Source organism: Sarcophilus harrisii, chromosome 1 (assembly GCF_902635505.1).
Source record: "Sarcophilus harrisii chromosome 1, mSarHar1.11, whole genome shotgun sequence".
In the NCBI taxonomy this organism is placed as follows: domain Eukaryota; kingdom Metazoa; phylum Chordata; class Mammalia; order Dasyuromorphia; family Dasyuridae; genus Sarcophilus; species Sarcophilus harrisii.
In genome coordinates, this window is record NC_045426.1 from 270,915,447 (window position 1) to 270,932,013 (window position 16,567).

The 16,567-nt window shown below is 37.3% G+C and overlaps 1 protein-coding gene across 3 annotated transcripts in view; it reads right to left on the bottom strand.

Annotated features, from left to right (window-relative positions):
* VWA3A (von Willebrand factor A domain containing 3A) overlaps positions 1-16,567 on the bottom strand; it is a 79,497-nt gene that overhangs the window by 23,971 nt on the left and 38,959 nt on the right. For all 3 annotated transcript variants that reach the window (XM_031942054.1, XM_031942047.1, XM_031942062.1), the window contains 10 exons: positions 14,720-14,851; positions 11,626-11,764; positions 11,364-11,467; positions 9,654-9,734; positions 8,454-8,548; positions 7,060-7,179; positions 5,599-5,673; positions 5,189-5,333; positions 4,103-4,298; positions 558-628 (listed from right to left, as the gene is read on the bottom strand). In XM_031942054.1, coding sequence (XP_031797914.1) covers positions 558-628; positions 4,103-4,298; positions 5,189-5,333; positions 5,599-5,673; positions 7,060-7,179; positions 8,454-8,548; positions 9,654-9,734; positions 11,364-11,467; positions 11,626-11,764; positions 14,720-14,851 — 1,158 coding nt within the window. The remainder of the gene's footprint in view (positions 1-557; positions 629-4,102; positions 4,299-5,188; positions 5,334-5,598; positions 5,674-7,059; positions 7,180-8,453; positions 8,549-9,653; positions 9,735-11,363; positions 11,468-11,625; positions 11,765-14,719; positions 14,852-16,567) is intronic.

The window sequence follows — 16,567 nt, forward strand, 5'->3', positions numbered from 1 at the left end:
TTGTGGAGCTTGGGATGTTAAGAGAAAAGGAGATAGAGAAATAATTACAATATGAAGCAATATATGTGCCTAACAAGTAGTACAGACAGTAAGTATAGGACTGTGGAGGAAGAATAGATCACTTCTGACTGGATGATTGTGGGGTTGGGGGAGAAAAGGACTTAGGGAAGGCTTCATGAAGGTGGTTGATTTAGAATTAGGCCTTAAATATGCTTTTAGAAGGTGGAGGAATAGTAGAAGGTGTAAGACAGTCTAGGCAGGGAAGAACAGCATAGGTATTGAGACAGAACGACAAGAGAAGGAAGGAAGGAATGTAGGAAGGAAGAAAGAAAGGAAGGAGAGAGACCTAAGTTCCCTCATAATTTTGTTTTAGGGGCCACCCTAACTATATCCCTACTCTTTTACTCTGAAATAATTCCAACGACTTGGGTTTTAAAGAGAATAACTCTCATTGATTTAGCTCACTGTGGTTGAGTAGGGTGGAGTAGAGGGGGAGAGAGTGGAAAAACATTGACTGAAGGAAGGTATAATTAGGTAATTATCACAGAGGAAGGCACCTTTTGGGAGTAGTTGATGGCCTTTTCCATCTCCAAGGAGATAACACTGATATCATCACTCTCGAAGATGCCTGGAAGGCAAACACTGAGTAAGTGATTGTGGGAAATTGGTTTTAAGCAAGAATTGTATGCCAGAGGAGTTAATTAAAACAGCAGAAGTTTGTGTTCTGCTGGGACCCACTGGAACTTAGATGAACCATCTTCACAGCTGTTTTCTTTGGTAGCTTGGAGGAAAGCAGTGAATGACTTACACGTTCTGGTTCTCCATTTCAGGCTCTCCCCACTAGACCTTACTGACTTTTATTAAGAACAAAACCTTAATTTCACCTCTAAATCCTAAAACTAATCTTGGGTCTTCTTGATAAATTGTACCTTGCCTTGAAGGGAACCCAATATATATGCTGATTCAGATTTATACAAAATATAAGTTAGGTATATCTGATTATTTGCCTTATAAAATGATAGATTCCTTTATTTAGCAAAGTTTCTTTATAATTATTATCAGGATTTTAGCTAAGGATTTAGAAAGGCAGGGTCAAAGTAAGGATGTTTGAGTTCAAATCTTACCTGTGACAAATACTGTAAAAGCATGACTGTAAGCAAGTCATTTTCTCTCTGTTTTTGGCAAGTTTATTAATCAATCAGTAAGTATTTATTAAATACCTACTAAGTGCTGAGCACTAGATGGTCCAGAAATGAATGACACAGGCTGTAAGTTTGCAGAGAAAATGCTGAAGATAAAGTCACAGATCTAATCTCTATCCTGTTACATTATCATTATTACTGATGCAATGATTAATATATATATATATATAATGTCTTCCATATGTTTTGCCTTAATATAGGGAAGGAAAGAGCATAGAAGATAAGAAGATGGCTCAGTGGATAAAATATTAGACTTGAACACAAGAAAATCTTAATTTAAATCCCTCAGATACTTCCTACTTGTGTGACCATGGGCAAGTCTATCTGCCTCAGCTTCCTCAACCTAAATGGGAATAATAACAGCACCTGTCTTGCAGGATTGTTGTGTGGATCAAATGAAATGGTATTTGTAAAGTGTTTAGCATTGTGGTTGGCACATAGTAGATGCTATACAAATGCTAGCTATTACTATTAGCAGACCTAAATTCCAGTCACAGCTTCATGATCCAGGATCAGTTGCTTTATGCTTCCAGTTTTTCAGTTTCCTTATCCGTGTGAAAATGAAATATTAGATCTTAAGATCATAAATAATAATAAATAATCCCCAAGGTCTTTTCCAGGTTTTATACTTTTCAAATTACTCTCACATCTGTGATTTCATACCAACAAAACCCTGTGGTTTGGGTAGGAATATGATAATTGCTATTTTATACATGACAAAATTGAAACACAAGGGATTAATCAACTTGCATAAGATTATATAGATATGCAGATATATATAGATCCTAGAATTAGATGCATATCTGATCTAATTCTAGGATCTTTCCATTAGATTATTCTCATTAAAGGGCTTAATTTACAAATTTTTTTATCTATACACAATGTTTCAGGAACAAATCTATTGTGAAATATTAGGTATATTGTTATGTTTCTTAAAGGAGTGTTTGTGAAAGATTAATCCACAAAAAATTAGTAAAAGAATTGAATTTAGATATGTGGGGAGCCGGCACTAATCTACGGCCACATAAGGCCACATTCCAAAAGACTGCCCTAACCTTGACTAGGAATCTCCTAATCACATCATGGAGGAATCTCCTAATCACATCCTACATGACCAAGCACTGCCCTAACCTTGAATAGGCAGATATCTAGGCATCCCCTAATCACATCATAGAGCTTTCTATGACCAGAGACACCTGAGCAGCTCATCCTTGGGCGGGAAACCAATCCTTTGTCTAGGACTCCCACCCTGTACAAAGTTTGGGCAACCCTGCTGCTATATATATTTGTACTATTGCACCCATTAAAATGAGGCTTGATCAGATGGATTTGTCTTGCCTCCATTCTGCATGTCCCCTCTCTCTTGCCCTTATCTCTCTTCTTCCAGTGTCCACACACTCTGCCTTGTGGGCGGAGGCATAGATAGATATAGGAAGGATTAGAGAATTGAATTTATGAAGGCTTTGGCAAGACTTTTCTAAAAGAAAAAAAAAAAACTTTCTTTCTCCTTTAAAAGGGAACACCCTTATCTGACAGATCATAGATATAATGATTACTTTGTCTGTTGGAGATCATAAAGGCAATTCTGAGACCACACTCTATTTAGGATCAAAATGTGATGAATTAAAACAAGGCCCTGAAAAACTGCAAGTTCAGTCTATTATTCACAGGTCAGAGTTTAGCAGGAAGTAATCTGTGACAGTCTCTTTTTCTCTCTCTCCTTGCACCTGCACACACACACACACACACACACACGCACACGCACGCACACACACACACATACAGAGTATTTAAAAAATCTTAGACTTACTAGACTTTTGGGACACTCTAAATATCTGTATCCATCTTCACACACAAATCTATGTACATAGATATGTATATGTATGTATATACATACATATTTTTTTTTTTCTCTTTCTCTCTGAAGGTTATGAGTTTTAGAGACTTATTCTCTCTTGTTTACTGAGGAGTTTCAACACACCTCAACAAGAATGGGCCAGGGAGAACTTAGGAAAATTATCTTTATTACTTTGTCTGGGCTCCTGAGGAATTTTCCTTGCAAATTGCAGCCTCCATATCTATTCTTATATTCTCTCTGCTATATGTATATGGTATCTCCCTCTCATTAACCTCAGTGCTATTCATTTCTTTTCTGTGAGACCTTCCTGATGGTTAAGGTCAAGGAGAGGCAATTCTGGGCTGAAAACTATATATATATATCCAGGGCAGATGTAACTCTTGATTAGTTGAGAGGATTGCTGAGTGCAAATTTAACATATATTCCAGAACTGTCTCTATGCTTCTTGCCTGAGTGGGAATATTACATTTTTGTGTAGGTTTCTGTTCTTCCAGATATGTGTTACTCTTAAAAGTTGTTAAAATTAATAGTTTAATATTTAATTAAATAGTTTGATAATAGTTGCAAAGTAGTTTATCAAATTAAGTCAATTCCTGTTTTGATAATGAATGATTTATATAGTTGTCTTTGAGTTAAAATTTTCCTCAATGTGATCAGAGTATATTGTAATTTTGTATGCTGAAGAAACTTACATTCCTGTTTTCAAAGACAGTTGCAAGAGTGTGAGCTATTGGGTTCAGCCTGCCATGACACATTATTGTCAATGCAAAAGGATTGAAGGATTGTGAGACATGTGTGCAAGAAGCAAATGACTGAGGGGGTATTTTTAATAGTTCTGGTAAAAAATGGCTGGTAAGGTTTTTATTGTGTATTTTATAATTTTTGAAGAGAGGTGTCTCATTTCTCAGTACATTTGTAATGCATCACTGTTCTGGAATAAAGCCGACACTGGTCAGGTACAGGTTATAGTCTAATTACTAATCATTATGAAAAGTAGGGAATTGCCCCCCCAAAGGAGAAGGCAGCCGGGACCTTCACTAACCTGTGTCACCAAACCAATGGAATCTCCCATTAGAAGCCTGTGTGACCTCCTTGTAAGCAGAGGCTGTGTCAGTCCTGTTGGCATAGCGGGCAGGGATGGTGCTATCCATGTCTAGCTCGCTGATGTGAAACAGGCAAACGTGAATCTTCAGATCACAGCCGCTGCAGGTCTCGGCAATGTAGGCACTCACTATAGGCTGTGGGAAGATGAGGAGCTCTCCAGTGGGCCTGAAGCTTGGACTTCCCAAGCTGAAGCTTGGGAATATCCCAACCCCAGCCGACTACCGGGTGGGAAGGGACATAGAATTGATCTTGCCACCTGGTCAATAAGGTATCAACACCTCAGTGGAAGAGAAGTTAACAGGGAATACCCCTGGGAAGAGAGGAAGAATACTTGGAGAAGAATCTGCAAGGATTCAAATTATATAGTCTCTCCAACAGAGATCCTTCAAGGCTGTCAAAAGGACATATCCTAGACAAGAAATTCTGAATCATCCCAAAGAGATGGGAAGAGAAATGGAAGGAAAACACATTCTCCTCTTACACTTTTGTAAAGCATCTGGGCAAGTCTGACCCCATTGCTTTCTGGGCAATGGGGCAAATGATTTACAGTCTACTGGCTCTGGTGTCCTGCTCTCTGTTATAGCAATTACTGAACAGGCTTGGAGCTGGATCGCTCCAGAAGAAGCAAGCAATGTTGACTCGGCCTCTATATTACTCCCCCAAATTGTAGAAGTTCCAGGAAACTAGTCTTTTCATTTGCCCTGTCTGTTTCTTCTTTTCATTCAAGAAGGCCAGAATTTCCACTATATTGGGTACAGTAGGGCATTCTCCTTTCAGGAACCTATTTGGAAATTAAGTATTAAAAATCACATCTGAGTTTTGTTTGAAAACCAGATCTTTTACTATGTGGGAGATTTCCCTGTTTTAAATGTCACCAGTCTGGGGAATTAGATTCATTCACACAAATCCCTAATCATTTGGAAGAAATTTGCCCCCCATTTTGTAGTAGCCTCTAGTATGGCCATTTGGGTCAATCATCGTGACATACAAATACTGGAGGGCCTAAAGGACTCATTCTACATACCATTTCCTGATCAGGGACTCCACCAGTAAAGATGTAGATGCCTTGGGAATTGAACTTGTATTTCTCCTTGAAGTCTACTTCTACTGCCTTCCTCACTGCACCGAGGACATTCCTGCTGCCCTTGCAGTTCAGGGACAGGACCCAGCTAGAGAGAAAAGGGGAAAGATCAGGATTCATAGGGGAGTGCTGAGGGGACGTGATTGTTAGTGAAGGGTTGAGTGTAAAAACAGAAATGTTTGTGGGTGGAGGGAGACTCAAAAGAGGGTCTGGGGGAGTGGCTTTCTGTTCTATGTCTAAGAAAAGGAAGAGAGGAATGGCCAGGCAAAGATAGGCATTGCAAATAATAATGGCTCAAGCTCAAGCATCCCTAGGACAAATGAAGAGTAACATATGTTCTCCCTATCACCTACCGCCAGGCACTTTGCAAATTCTCTTGGGTTAAGGGAACCATCTCAGGTCTCCAGCTTTCAACTATACTTCCAAACCTTCAAAGGGAATTATCATCATCATCATCATCATCATCATCATCATCATCATCATCATCCCCACTATTTGTATTATTATAAGAGGCTTTCCTATGTATTCAAGAAGAAATGTTGCATAGTAGATAGTTATCCTTGGAACCAGGAAGAGCTGGAATCTGCTCCCAGTTCTAAAACACCCTGACTGATTCTGGGACTAGTCCCTGGACTTTTCACTGGTGGAAGAAGTTTCCTTATCTGGGATCTCCTTCTAATAGTGAAATCAGATCTCATCCCTTCCTATATGTTATCTCATACAATTTTACAATAAACCCTGTGAGATAGTCAATCATTACTTCCATTTCATCTCTTGAAATTCTTGGGGAGCATGCCAAAGGTCATTTTGTCTTAGAGTAGGTAAGTATCTATTTAAAATAACAGGGACAGGGATTAGACCAGTGAGAGAACTCCAGGGTGAGGAGACTCCTCTGAACTCACATCAACATCTCTGCAACTTAATAGTCATAGAATTTTCCATACCCCTGGGCTTAGGTCACACAGCTAGGATGTGTCAAAGGAGGTTCATGAACACAGATCTTTCTGGTTAGAATGATGATTTGATATCTATGATCTCAAGCTGCCTTTCCAAATTGTTTTGTGTTAAAGCAGATTAAAAGGAAAATAATAATAATTAATAACTAGTATTTATGTAGCAACTATTATGTGCCAGGCACATATATGCTGATCTTGAGAACTGGAACTGCTTTCTGGAAAAAAATAAGTCTCCAGCACAAGCTTCATTTAAAGTAGAACATAGTAAAAATAGTTTCTCCATGATTTTTTTTTTTTTTTTTTTTTTTTTTTTGTGGTAGTAGTGGGAAAGTCTTAGCCAAATTCAATTCTTCATCTGAATTAGTTGAGATTTTTCTATGAGATTTTATTTAGACTGTTTGGAACTAAGGTAATGCAGGAATTTAGACAGCTATGTATTTGCAGTATTATAAGCTTTGAATATTTTCCATTTGAACTCATGGTCTAGAACAAATGATCCTATAACGCAAGGCAAGTGTGAACCTTATGGACCATCTGTGTCTTTTTTTTCCTCTTTTTCTTTGTATATTGCAACCTAGGAACCATCAGAACAAACCTGGCCATGGGATTTGGTTACATTTTATCCTGGTTGATCAAGTGGTGTGTTTTGGGGCCACCTATCACCATTGCCCCAATGGACTCCTGCAACCACTTAATTATTCAAAGCTAAAAACGAGATCATCCAAATCAGATAAAATGATAGCCATCATATTACCTTAAGTCCCTTTAATATCTATCACTATCCTCATCTTGCTGCTAGTAAATTCTTTGTACAAATTCCCAATGAACATAACCCCACCCTCATCATCAGAAGCTTACGCTATGATGTTGAAGCAATCCTTGTTTGGCAATTGTTCTTCAAGCAGAAGTCTTAAAGAATGTTGGATATGAATAATGTACATGGAATTGGTCACTGAGATATCCACCAGTATAACTACCCTAAAAAGAAATACAACCTTTAAAAAGAGAACTGAATCTCTCAGCTAATGTTTATTTTGTTCCATTTTACTATTTAAAGTTTTTTCCAGGGGAATTTCATGAGCTGAGCCCAGCACTGTCCAAAATCTGTACAATTTGAAGAGTATGGCTACAATACTAGAGAAGGTGACCTGAGAAGGGTATATCATCTCTTCTTCCAGAGATCTCAAAATATGGAACATTTTGACTGGGACAGTTAGAACATGCTCATATGCTGAAGCAATGAGTAATCTGACCTCTATTTTCTTGGTTCAAAGCCCTAAGAGTCAATGATCCTGCAATTAAAAGGCATTGTAGGGGAAATGATAAAAATAATAATAGCTGGCATTTATAAAGTGTGATAAAGTTTGCAAATGCATTTTACAAATATTATCTCATTTTTATCCTCACAACAATTCTGGAAAGCAGGTGCTATTATTATCTCCAGTTTACAGATGAGGAAACTGAGGCAGACAATCATCAAGGGAGAAAAGAGCATGTATTAAGGTCTGAAGAAGGCAGTTTATAACATTAATATATACATCTTTATTTTGTCCCCTCCTCCCCAACTCTCCCTTCTTCTACTTACCCACACTTTATCTTTTTTTTCCTTTTTCACATTTCCCCCTTCTTTCTCCTTCCCTGATTAGACCCAAGGCCTACTGTCCTCTATGGAGAAGTGCTTAATCTTATTATTGCTTCTCAGACCTAGAGAAGTTTCCTATGCTTGCTCTTCATTAGGTGCCCTTGACTTTTTGTGTGTTGTAAGTGTCAATTTTTTTCCTCACATAAGTTCATGGACCCCTGAAAATTATCTATGGATTCTAGGTTAAGATCCCCTGATAAAGGTGTTGTCCTTATTGGTTGTTATAGTCATGTCTAACTCTCATTAACCCCCTTTAGGTTGGGTTGTTTTGTTGTTGTTGTTGTTGTTGGGGGGTTTTTTGGCAAAGATACTGCAGTGGTTCATTTCCTTCTCCAGCTTATTTTACAGATGAGGAAACTGAGGCAAACAAGGTGAAGTGACTTGCCCAAGGTCACATAACCAGTAAGTGTCTGAGGCCAAACTTGAACTCGGGTCCTTCTAACTCCAGCCCCCTTGCTTTGTCCACTTGGCTGCCCTGTGATAAAGATGTTGACCACCACTAATACCATCACTCATGAAGAATTTAATGAGTTCAAATATTACCATATTTGAACTACTGAGTAACAGAAAACATAAAAAAGGAGAGAGGGGACGACATAGGAGAAAATACCTTTTTTCACAGACTGTGCCCCAGATTCTCCTGCTAGAGATAGAAAGCCATTCGATCCGCCTTTCATACATCTGTATGATGCTGCTGAGCTGCTTCTACAAATCACAGGTCAGACAGACTCATTGAGCAGTTGTTTCTCAAGGAAGGCAAACTAAGGGATCCAGGGGGGAGGGTCAGTGTTGTGGTAGATTCAGGGGACTCCCCTGATCAGGTTCCAGATATTGGTTCCACAAAAGAATAATAATAATAAATCCCATTGGGGAAAGGGAGGAAAGAGAATAAGCATTAGTGCTTAGCATGCTGGCTCTGGCTCTGGAAGACCTGAATTCAAATCAGACTTTGGACAATAACTAGCTAAATGACTTTGGGCAAGTTATTTCCTCAATTTCCTCATCTATAAAAACGATGATAATAATATTGTCTACCTTCTAAGTTGTTGTGAGAATCAAATGTGCTGGCCCATAGTAAGTCCAAGTCCTCCTCCTTCCCCCTCCCTCCTTCCTCTTCCTCCTCCTCCTCCTTTTCCTTTTCTTCCTCCTCTTCCTCTTCCTCCTCTTCTTCCTCTTCCTCCTCCTCCTCTTTTTCCTCCTCCTCCTCCTCCTCCTTTCCTCACCACCATTACTACCACCATTACCCTTACCACTACTACCAGCAGCAGCAGCAGCAGCAGCAGCAGCACCACCACTATCACTACCACCACTACTACATAGCCCCTACTATGTTCCAGACACTGGGTTACTTGCTTTACAAGTATCCTCACAACAACCATAAAACATAGGTGCTCTTATTTTTTCCATTTTGCAGAGGAGGCAGGCAGAAGATAAATAATGTGTCATACGGCTAGTAATGTCTGAGGTTGGTTTTAACTCCAGCCTTCCTGACTCCAGGTCCAATGTCCTGTGCACATGGATAGAAAATTTGAGTAAGTTGCCGTGTGTTAAAAAAAAAAAAGGCAAATATAGACAATAGGGAAACTCCTTTTTCTCCAAACAGAAAGATGGCAAAACAAGTCAAAGGGGTCATAGGGTCAAAAGACATTTTCTGGGAAGATTCTGGTCCCCACCTGAAGTTGCAAGATACATAAGACATTTCTACTAATTCTTTCTATTTCTCAAGTGTCTGCCTTCTCCCATTCTTCCATCTGTGTGTGTGTGTGTGTGTGTGTCCCCATCAAGATCAGGCCCAAAGCCAATCACTGACCTGATAGTCATACAGAAGAGGTGGGTCCACATGGATATTCTTCACACTTCCATCATACCATTCAAACTGCATCATTACTTTCTGCAGTCAGGGAAACAGTATAAAAAAATGAAGTCGTCTTCCTTTACTTACTTACCTACTTACTGGCCTTTTTGTATTATGATGAGAAGTGGGAAAATGAAGTGCAACCACATTTGAGGTTATAGCAACCACTGGGACTCTGATGCATTGTTGGTGGAGTTGTGAATTGATCCAACTATTCTGGAGAGCAATATGGAACTATGCCCAAATGGCTATCAAACTGTGCACACCCTTTGATTCAGCAATGTTTGTACTGGGCCCATATCCCAAAGAGATCACAAAAAAAGGGAAAAAGACCTACATGTGCAAAAATGTTTCTAACAGCCCCTTTTGTAGCAGAAAGGAATCGAAACCTGAGTGGATGCCCATCATTTGGAGAATGGTTGAATAAATTATGGTATATGAATGTTATGGAATATTATGGTTCTATAAAAAATGATCAGCAAGATAATTTCAGAGAGTCTTGGAGAGATTTACATGAACTAATGCTGATGGAAGTGAATAGAACCAAGAGAACATTGTACACAGTGACAAGATTATACGATGATCAATTCTGATGGACATGGCTTTTTTCAACAGCAAGGTGATTCAGGCCATTCCAATAGTTTTGTGATGGAGAGAGAGCCATCTCCATCCAGAGAAAGGACTGTGGGGACTGGGTGTGGATAACAACATAGCATTTTCACTTTTTTGTTGTAGTTTACTTTCATTTTCTTTTCTTTCTCATTTTTTTCCTTTTTGATCCGATTTTTCTTGTGAAGCAAGTTAACTGTGGAAATATGTGTAGAACTGCACATGTTTAACATATATTGTATTACTTGCCATCAGGAGAAGGGGTAGAGGGAAAGGAGGGAGAAAAAATTTGGAATACAAGGTTTTTACAAGGGGGAATGTTAAAAACTATCTATGCATATGTTTTGAAAATAAAAAGTTTTAATGATTAAAACAGAAAAAAAGAAAGTATTTGAATTCCAGGATGTAGAATTTTATACTTGATACTGGAAGCAATATGGAACCACTGGAGTTTGTTGAATGTAGGAGTAATATGGTCAGGCACATGCTTTAGGAAGATTGCTTTGACAGCTGAGTGGAGAATGGAATGGAATGGTTAGAGAATTGAGGCAGAGAGATCAACCAAAAAGCTACTGCAATATATAAGAATAAGGTGATAAAGGCCTGCATCAGGATAATGACTTTCAGAAGAATGAAGAGGATATATGAATTGACTATCACCTATCTTGTCACTTGTGGGACTGTGAAAATGTGGTCTACTATAAAAGATTTATTTTTACATTCTTAAAAAAAAAAGAAATTAGTTTGCTATGGCTACATACAGTTGCCATAGTTCTCTCTCTGGATGCAAATGGCATTTTATATCCCAAGTTTATTAAAAAACGTCTTGGATCACTGCATTACTGAGAAGAGCTAAATCTATTATAACTGATCATCACATAAGCTTGTTCTTACTATGTTATTCTGGTTCTGTTCACTTCACTCAGCATCAGTTCAGGTAGAAGCAGTTTATTCAAGGTCACACAGATAGCAAGAAGCAGAGTAAAGACTTGAATCTATGCTCTCTATTAGATGCAGTATTATTTCCATTAATATATCCTAGTTGTCTTGAATTACCTCATGAAGAGTTGAAGATACTGTTTTCTGGAGAATGGGTATAAATTCTTCCGTGGGTGAGAATGCATTGGGAGCCAAAATTTGGTAAAGGCTTAACTTCTTAGCTGTAAAGACAATAAAGTTCAGGATGTACACACACACACACACACACACACATACACACACACACACACACACACACACACACACACACTTTTTTTTTTTTAGCCAAGACTTAATGGGTAGCATTTAGTTACTTGTGAAAACTCCCTAAGGAAAATACCTTTCAATCCATATGTCTTCAGCCAGTCTGCAGAGGTTCTGGTCAGGAAGTTTGGGATTTTAATTTTGAGGGGGCTCTCATGCTTTGGAGGCTTGGGTAAGAAGCTGGATAAGGACAATTTTGTAAACTCTGCAGAAATCTAAATTGAGCAAAAAAAAAAAAATATAGCAATGTCAAACAATTTTAGAGCTAGGAGAAACTTTAAAAATCTAGGAGTCCTCAGACATTAGATTGGTATCTACCAGTAGATCTAGAATCTTATTTGCTAACTCTCTAATCTAATTACCACTATCCCAAATCACACCACTATCCCAAATCACCTTTCCCATAGTCTGTTAGAATTCTCAATGAGAAGTCTAGTACAATCATCACCTCCCATTTCCCCAGCCTACAGTATAACTATGTTGTCAGTACTTTCTTTACTTCCCTACCATCATTGATACTTGTTGGAAAATGTACAAATATGGGAAAGAAACAAAATTTTGCTTATTTGGTCTTTAAAAATTTTTCAAAATTCAATTTTATAAATAAATAAAAAATTCATTTTATAAGATTTCAATTTTACTAAAATTTAATTTTTTAAAAAATTCTTTTGTTATTATTCAACTTTATTTTTGGTTCTAAATTCTTTCCCTCCCTTCTCCCCTAACCATTAAAAAGGCAAAAAAAAAGTCAAATTTATTACAAATATGTATAGTTAGGCAAGCCAAATTTCTGTATTAGATATGTGCTAAAAACAAAAAAAGAAAAGAAAAAGAAAAAAATAATATATATGCTTCAGTCTATACTCTGAGTATATGTATATGAGTATATGTACTCTTGAGCTTTTATGTCTCCTGGGTCCTTGGAATTGTGGTGGGTCAGTCTTTCAAAGTTTAATTTCTTTAAAATATTATTGTAACCATATAAATTGTTCTCCTGGCTTAGTTCACTGCCCTCGGTATCAATTCATTTAAGTCTTCCCCGGTTTTTCTGAAATCATCTCCTTCATCGTTTCGTACAGCACAATAGTATTTCTTTTCCTTCCTAAACTATAACTTGTTCAGCCATTCCCCAATTTGATGTCTCCTCAGTTTCCAATTTTTTTGCCAACATAAATGGCTATATAAATATTTTTGTAACTATGGATTTCCTTCCTCTTTCTATGTTCTTTTTGAGGTACAGATCTAGTACTGGTATTGCAAACTTGAAAACAGTTTAATAGCTTTTGGGGGATAGTTCCAAACTGCTTTCCAGAATGGTTGGGCCAGTTTGCAGCCCTACCTTTCCCACATCCCTTCCAGAATTTGTCATTTTCTTTTTTTTTTTAAGCCATCTTTTGCCATGCTCTTTGTATCATGGTAAAATGTGGATGATAGTGTCTTAACTATTTTGAAAGTCACAAAATGCATCATCATGGCTCCAACCTACTTGGAATCAGTAGCAAAGAGAGTGGGTGAAACTTATGGTTCAGACCCCTCATTTTAAAGATAAGGAAGCTGATAATCAAAGAAGATAACCGATTTGACTATGAATACATAGTACAAAGTCAAAATTGAAACTTAATTTTCCAGTCTAATGCTATTTTACTCTCTACCATGCTATGTTAAAAAAGCCTTTGTTCACCGATGATAAAAGATTATAATGGAATATAATTATTCTATAAGAAATTACAAGCAGGATGATTTCAGAAAAACCTGTAAAGAATTAACATGAACTGATACATAATGAACAGAACCAGGAAAATATTGTACACAGCAATACTATTTGATGAAGAATAGTTAATGACAATTATTCTCAGCAATACAATGATACAAAACAATCCCCAAAGACAAATGGTGAAGTATCCTCCTCCAGAGAAAGAATTGATATTGATTCAATACAGACTAAAGCATTTTTCACTTTGTTCCATTTTTTTTTTCTTTTATTCATCTGGTACAAAATAACTAATATGGAAACATTTTACATAACTGTACAAATATCACCTATCTTTGCTTGCTATCTCATGGAAAGGGGAAGGGAAGAAGGGATAGAATTTGAAACTCAAAACTTTAAATAAAAATGTTTTAAAATTTTTGAAAAAACAAACTAGACTATTACTAAAAATGTCTTTCTTCACTTATGCTCCAGTATTTTTTTTATTAATATTTATGTGTCCTATTCTTCATGACCCCATTTGAGGGTTTCTTGGCAAAAATAGTGGATTGGTTTGCCATTTCCTTCTCCAGCTCATTTTACAGAAGAGGAAACTGAGGCAAACAAAATTAAGTGACTTGTCCAGGATCCCAAAGCTCATAAGTGTCTGAGGTCAGATTTGAACTCATGTCTATCTGTCTTCAGGTCTGGTACTCCATCCACTATTCCACGTAGCTGCTCCACATGCTCCAGTATACTAGTTGACTAATGTATGTGTTTGGTTTTAATCCTGCATTGTCCACAGTTGTGTTTTCTATTAAGCCAAAATGACATGCAACATATATTGTGCCCATTGATATGAAATGAAGAAAAAGAGAGCTTTTGAAGTTCTGCCTAACATTAAATGACTCTAGTGAACAACTGACTTATTAAATTGTTTTCAAGTTCCTATTAATTATACCCACAAGGTCTCTAAATGAGGAAAGAGAATAAAAGAATTATCTTTAAGACATCTCACAGTCACAGGATCAGCCTCCTTCCCTGGAAGTCATGAGGGGAATAGAGAATACCTGCAAGTTTTCTCCTTAGGAAAGTGAAAAAAACCAGAAGGGGTGAAAACCATTTTTGGTTTCCCTGGCACACATTGAAGAGAAAGTAAAAGAATCAGGCTTTGATTGTTTTGGTTAAGGAAGGCTGTTTCAATGAGAGTAAGATTCACAAAGCTTTGGTTCCACATCAGATGTCAAGGACTTTAGGTAGTTCAACCTTGGATATACAAACTACATATCAGAAATACTCCCGTTAATCCAGTTTTCTTTTCTGTAGACATTGAGATTAAGACCCAAAAAGCAAAATAATTTTTCAGAGGCTCTCTATGTCTTCCTTCTGGGTAAAATGTCTCATAGCATATCAAAAGCTTCTTTGGTAAATGTTGAACATTTATCCAAAAGGTGTATAAATATGGAGGCTCAGTACTTACTTCCCGAGCCATGTTGCTGAATGCTTCACAAGTCTTGCTCTGGTACATCTCTTTGATGGTTCTGAGAATATTCTTAGCCTTCTGAATCTCTTTAAAGAGCTTGACTACATCACTGTTGGCAGAATTCTGATCCTAAACCAAAAAAATTGGATTGAAGGTATATGTTATGGCTGACCAATGTTCACTGAAAGAGCGGACAATTAACAAATGACTAAGAATAACTCATACACCAAGTGATTTTACTTCTGTTTCTGCAGCTCGGTTAAAGTAGTGTCTGGAGAAGAAAATGGCAAACCACTACGGTATCTTTGCCAAGAAAACTCCCCAAAAGAAAAATCCCACACAAACTACTATTAGACACCATAACCAAAAGGAGAGGAGTGGGAAAGCTCCACAAAGTCTCAGTAGCCTGGACACTCCTAGACTTCCCAGGACTTAGCTATTTAAAGTCTTCAGAGCTGTGACTGATTTATTAGTTCAGTCAACTATTTTTTCTCTTTCTCACTTAGCGAGGTTTTCAAATTTTGTAAAGGGATTTCTGCGTATAGCCAACATTTTACAGTTAATTTAACATCTTGTTACCACATTAAAATTTCATTATCCATGTTTAACTAAAGCATGTGACTAAATCACCTGAGTTGGGGGAGGGGAACCACATTCTCCCTTCTTTACACATTCATTTATTCGTAGAGCTGATAATTAAAACCGTGGAAATCACAAAAGGAAAGATTGTAGAGAAAGAAGAAAAGAAGGTTATGAGTAGAAATTCATTTATGGGATATTGGCATGTAAGGGAACCCAGAGAGGGTGATGAGCTGGTATAGAGGGTAGGGAAGGAGCAGGTCCTGGAGAGTCCGATATCCCCAAAACTAAGCTCAATGACACTAACAGTGAGAAGAGGGTGACTAGTCAGCAGTATCAAATGCCACACAGGAATAGATAACAAAGAGTACAGAAAAAAAAGACAACCTGGATTTAGTAATGAAGTTCTTAACTTTGGAGAGAACTAGTTTTGTAGAATGGTCTTCATGAAAGCCTGATTATAGAGCTTTGATGAATGCATGGGAGGGAACCATTAACTATAAACTACTCTTACTATTTAAAAAAAAATTGATTGGAAAAAAATGAACAAATATTTATTTTTTCTCTATTCCTTATTTTCAATTAAATTAACAAAGAAAAATAAAATTTTGGTAACAAATAGAGCAGCAAAGCACCCTCCCCCAATCTCTATTTTGGATTCTTCTTTCTAGAAATTGGGATGATAACTTGAAAGTGTGAAAAGAGTAAAGGAAAGGAGCTTTGGAGGATAAAGGATTTTTAAAAAGTATATTTGTTGGCTTAGGGTGAGGATCCAGCAGAGAAAACGAAAGAGAAATTAAGAATTGAAGAGGGATGATTAATAAAGTCGTCATGGAGGAAATAGGAAGGAATAGGATTAAAGGAACAGATGGAAGGGTTAGCTTTGGAAATAAATGTTTATTGAATTGAATTGTCGAGGAGGAGAGAGATCTCTTGTTTTGAGAATGGAGAGAAGGAAGAAAGGAAAGAAAAAGATATTTAGGAGTTTGGAGCAATAGAAGGATGGAATTTACAAAGAATGGCTTTGTTTTCCTCAGTACTGAGGACATCATTTGCAAAGATTGAGTAGAATTAGAGGTCTAAATAAAGAGAAGATTTGAAATAACTAATGGAAGGAATCTGAAAGACAATCAATAAGACATGAAGAATCTGAGTATCAGATTGTTTCCCAGGATGCATTGTAGAAAGTAGTCTGATGGAATGTGCATCCACGAGGGCTCAGTTGAAGCATAAATTTATAAGATCAGTACCATTTCTTAATTTTTT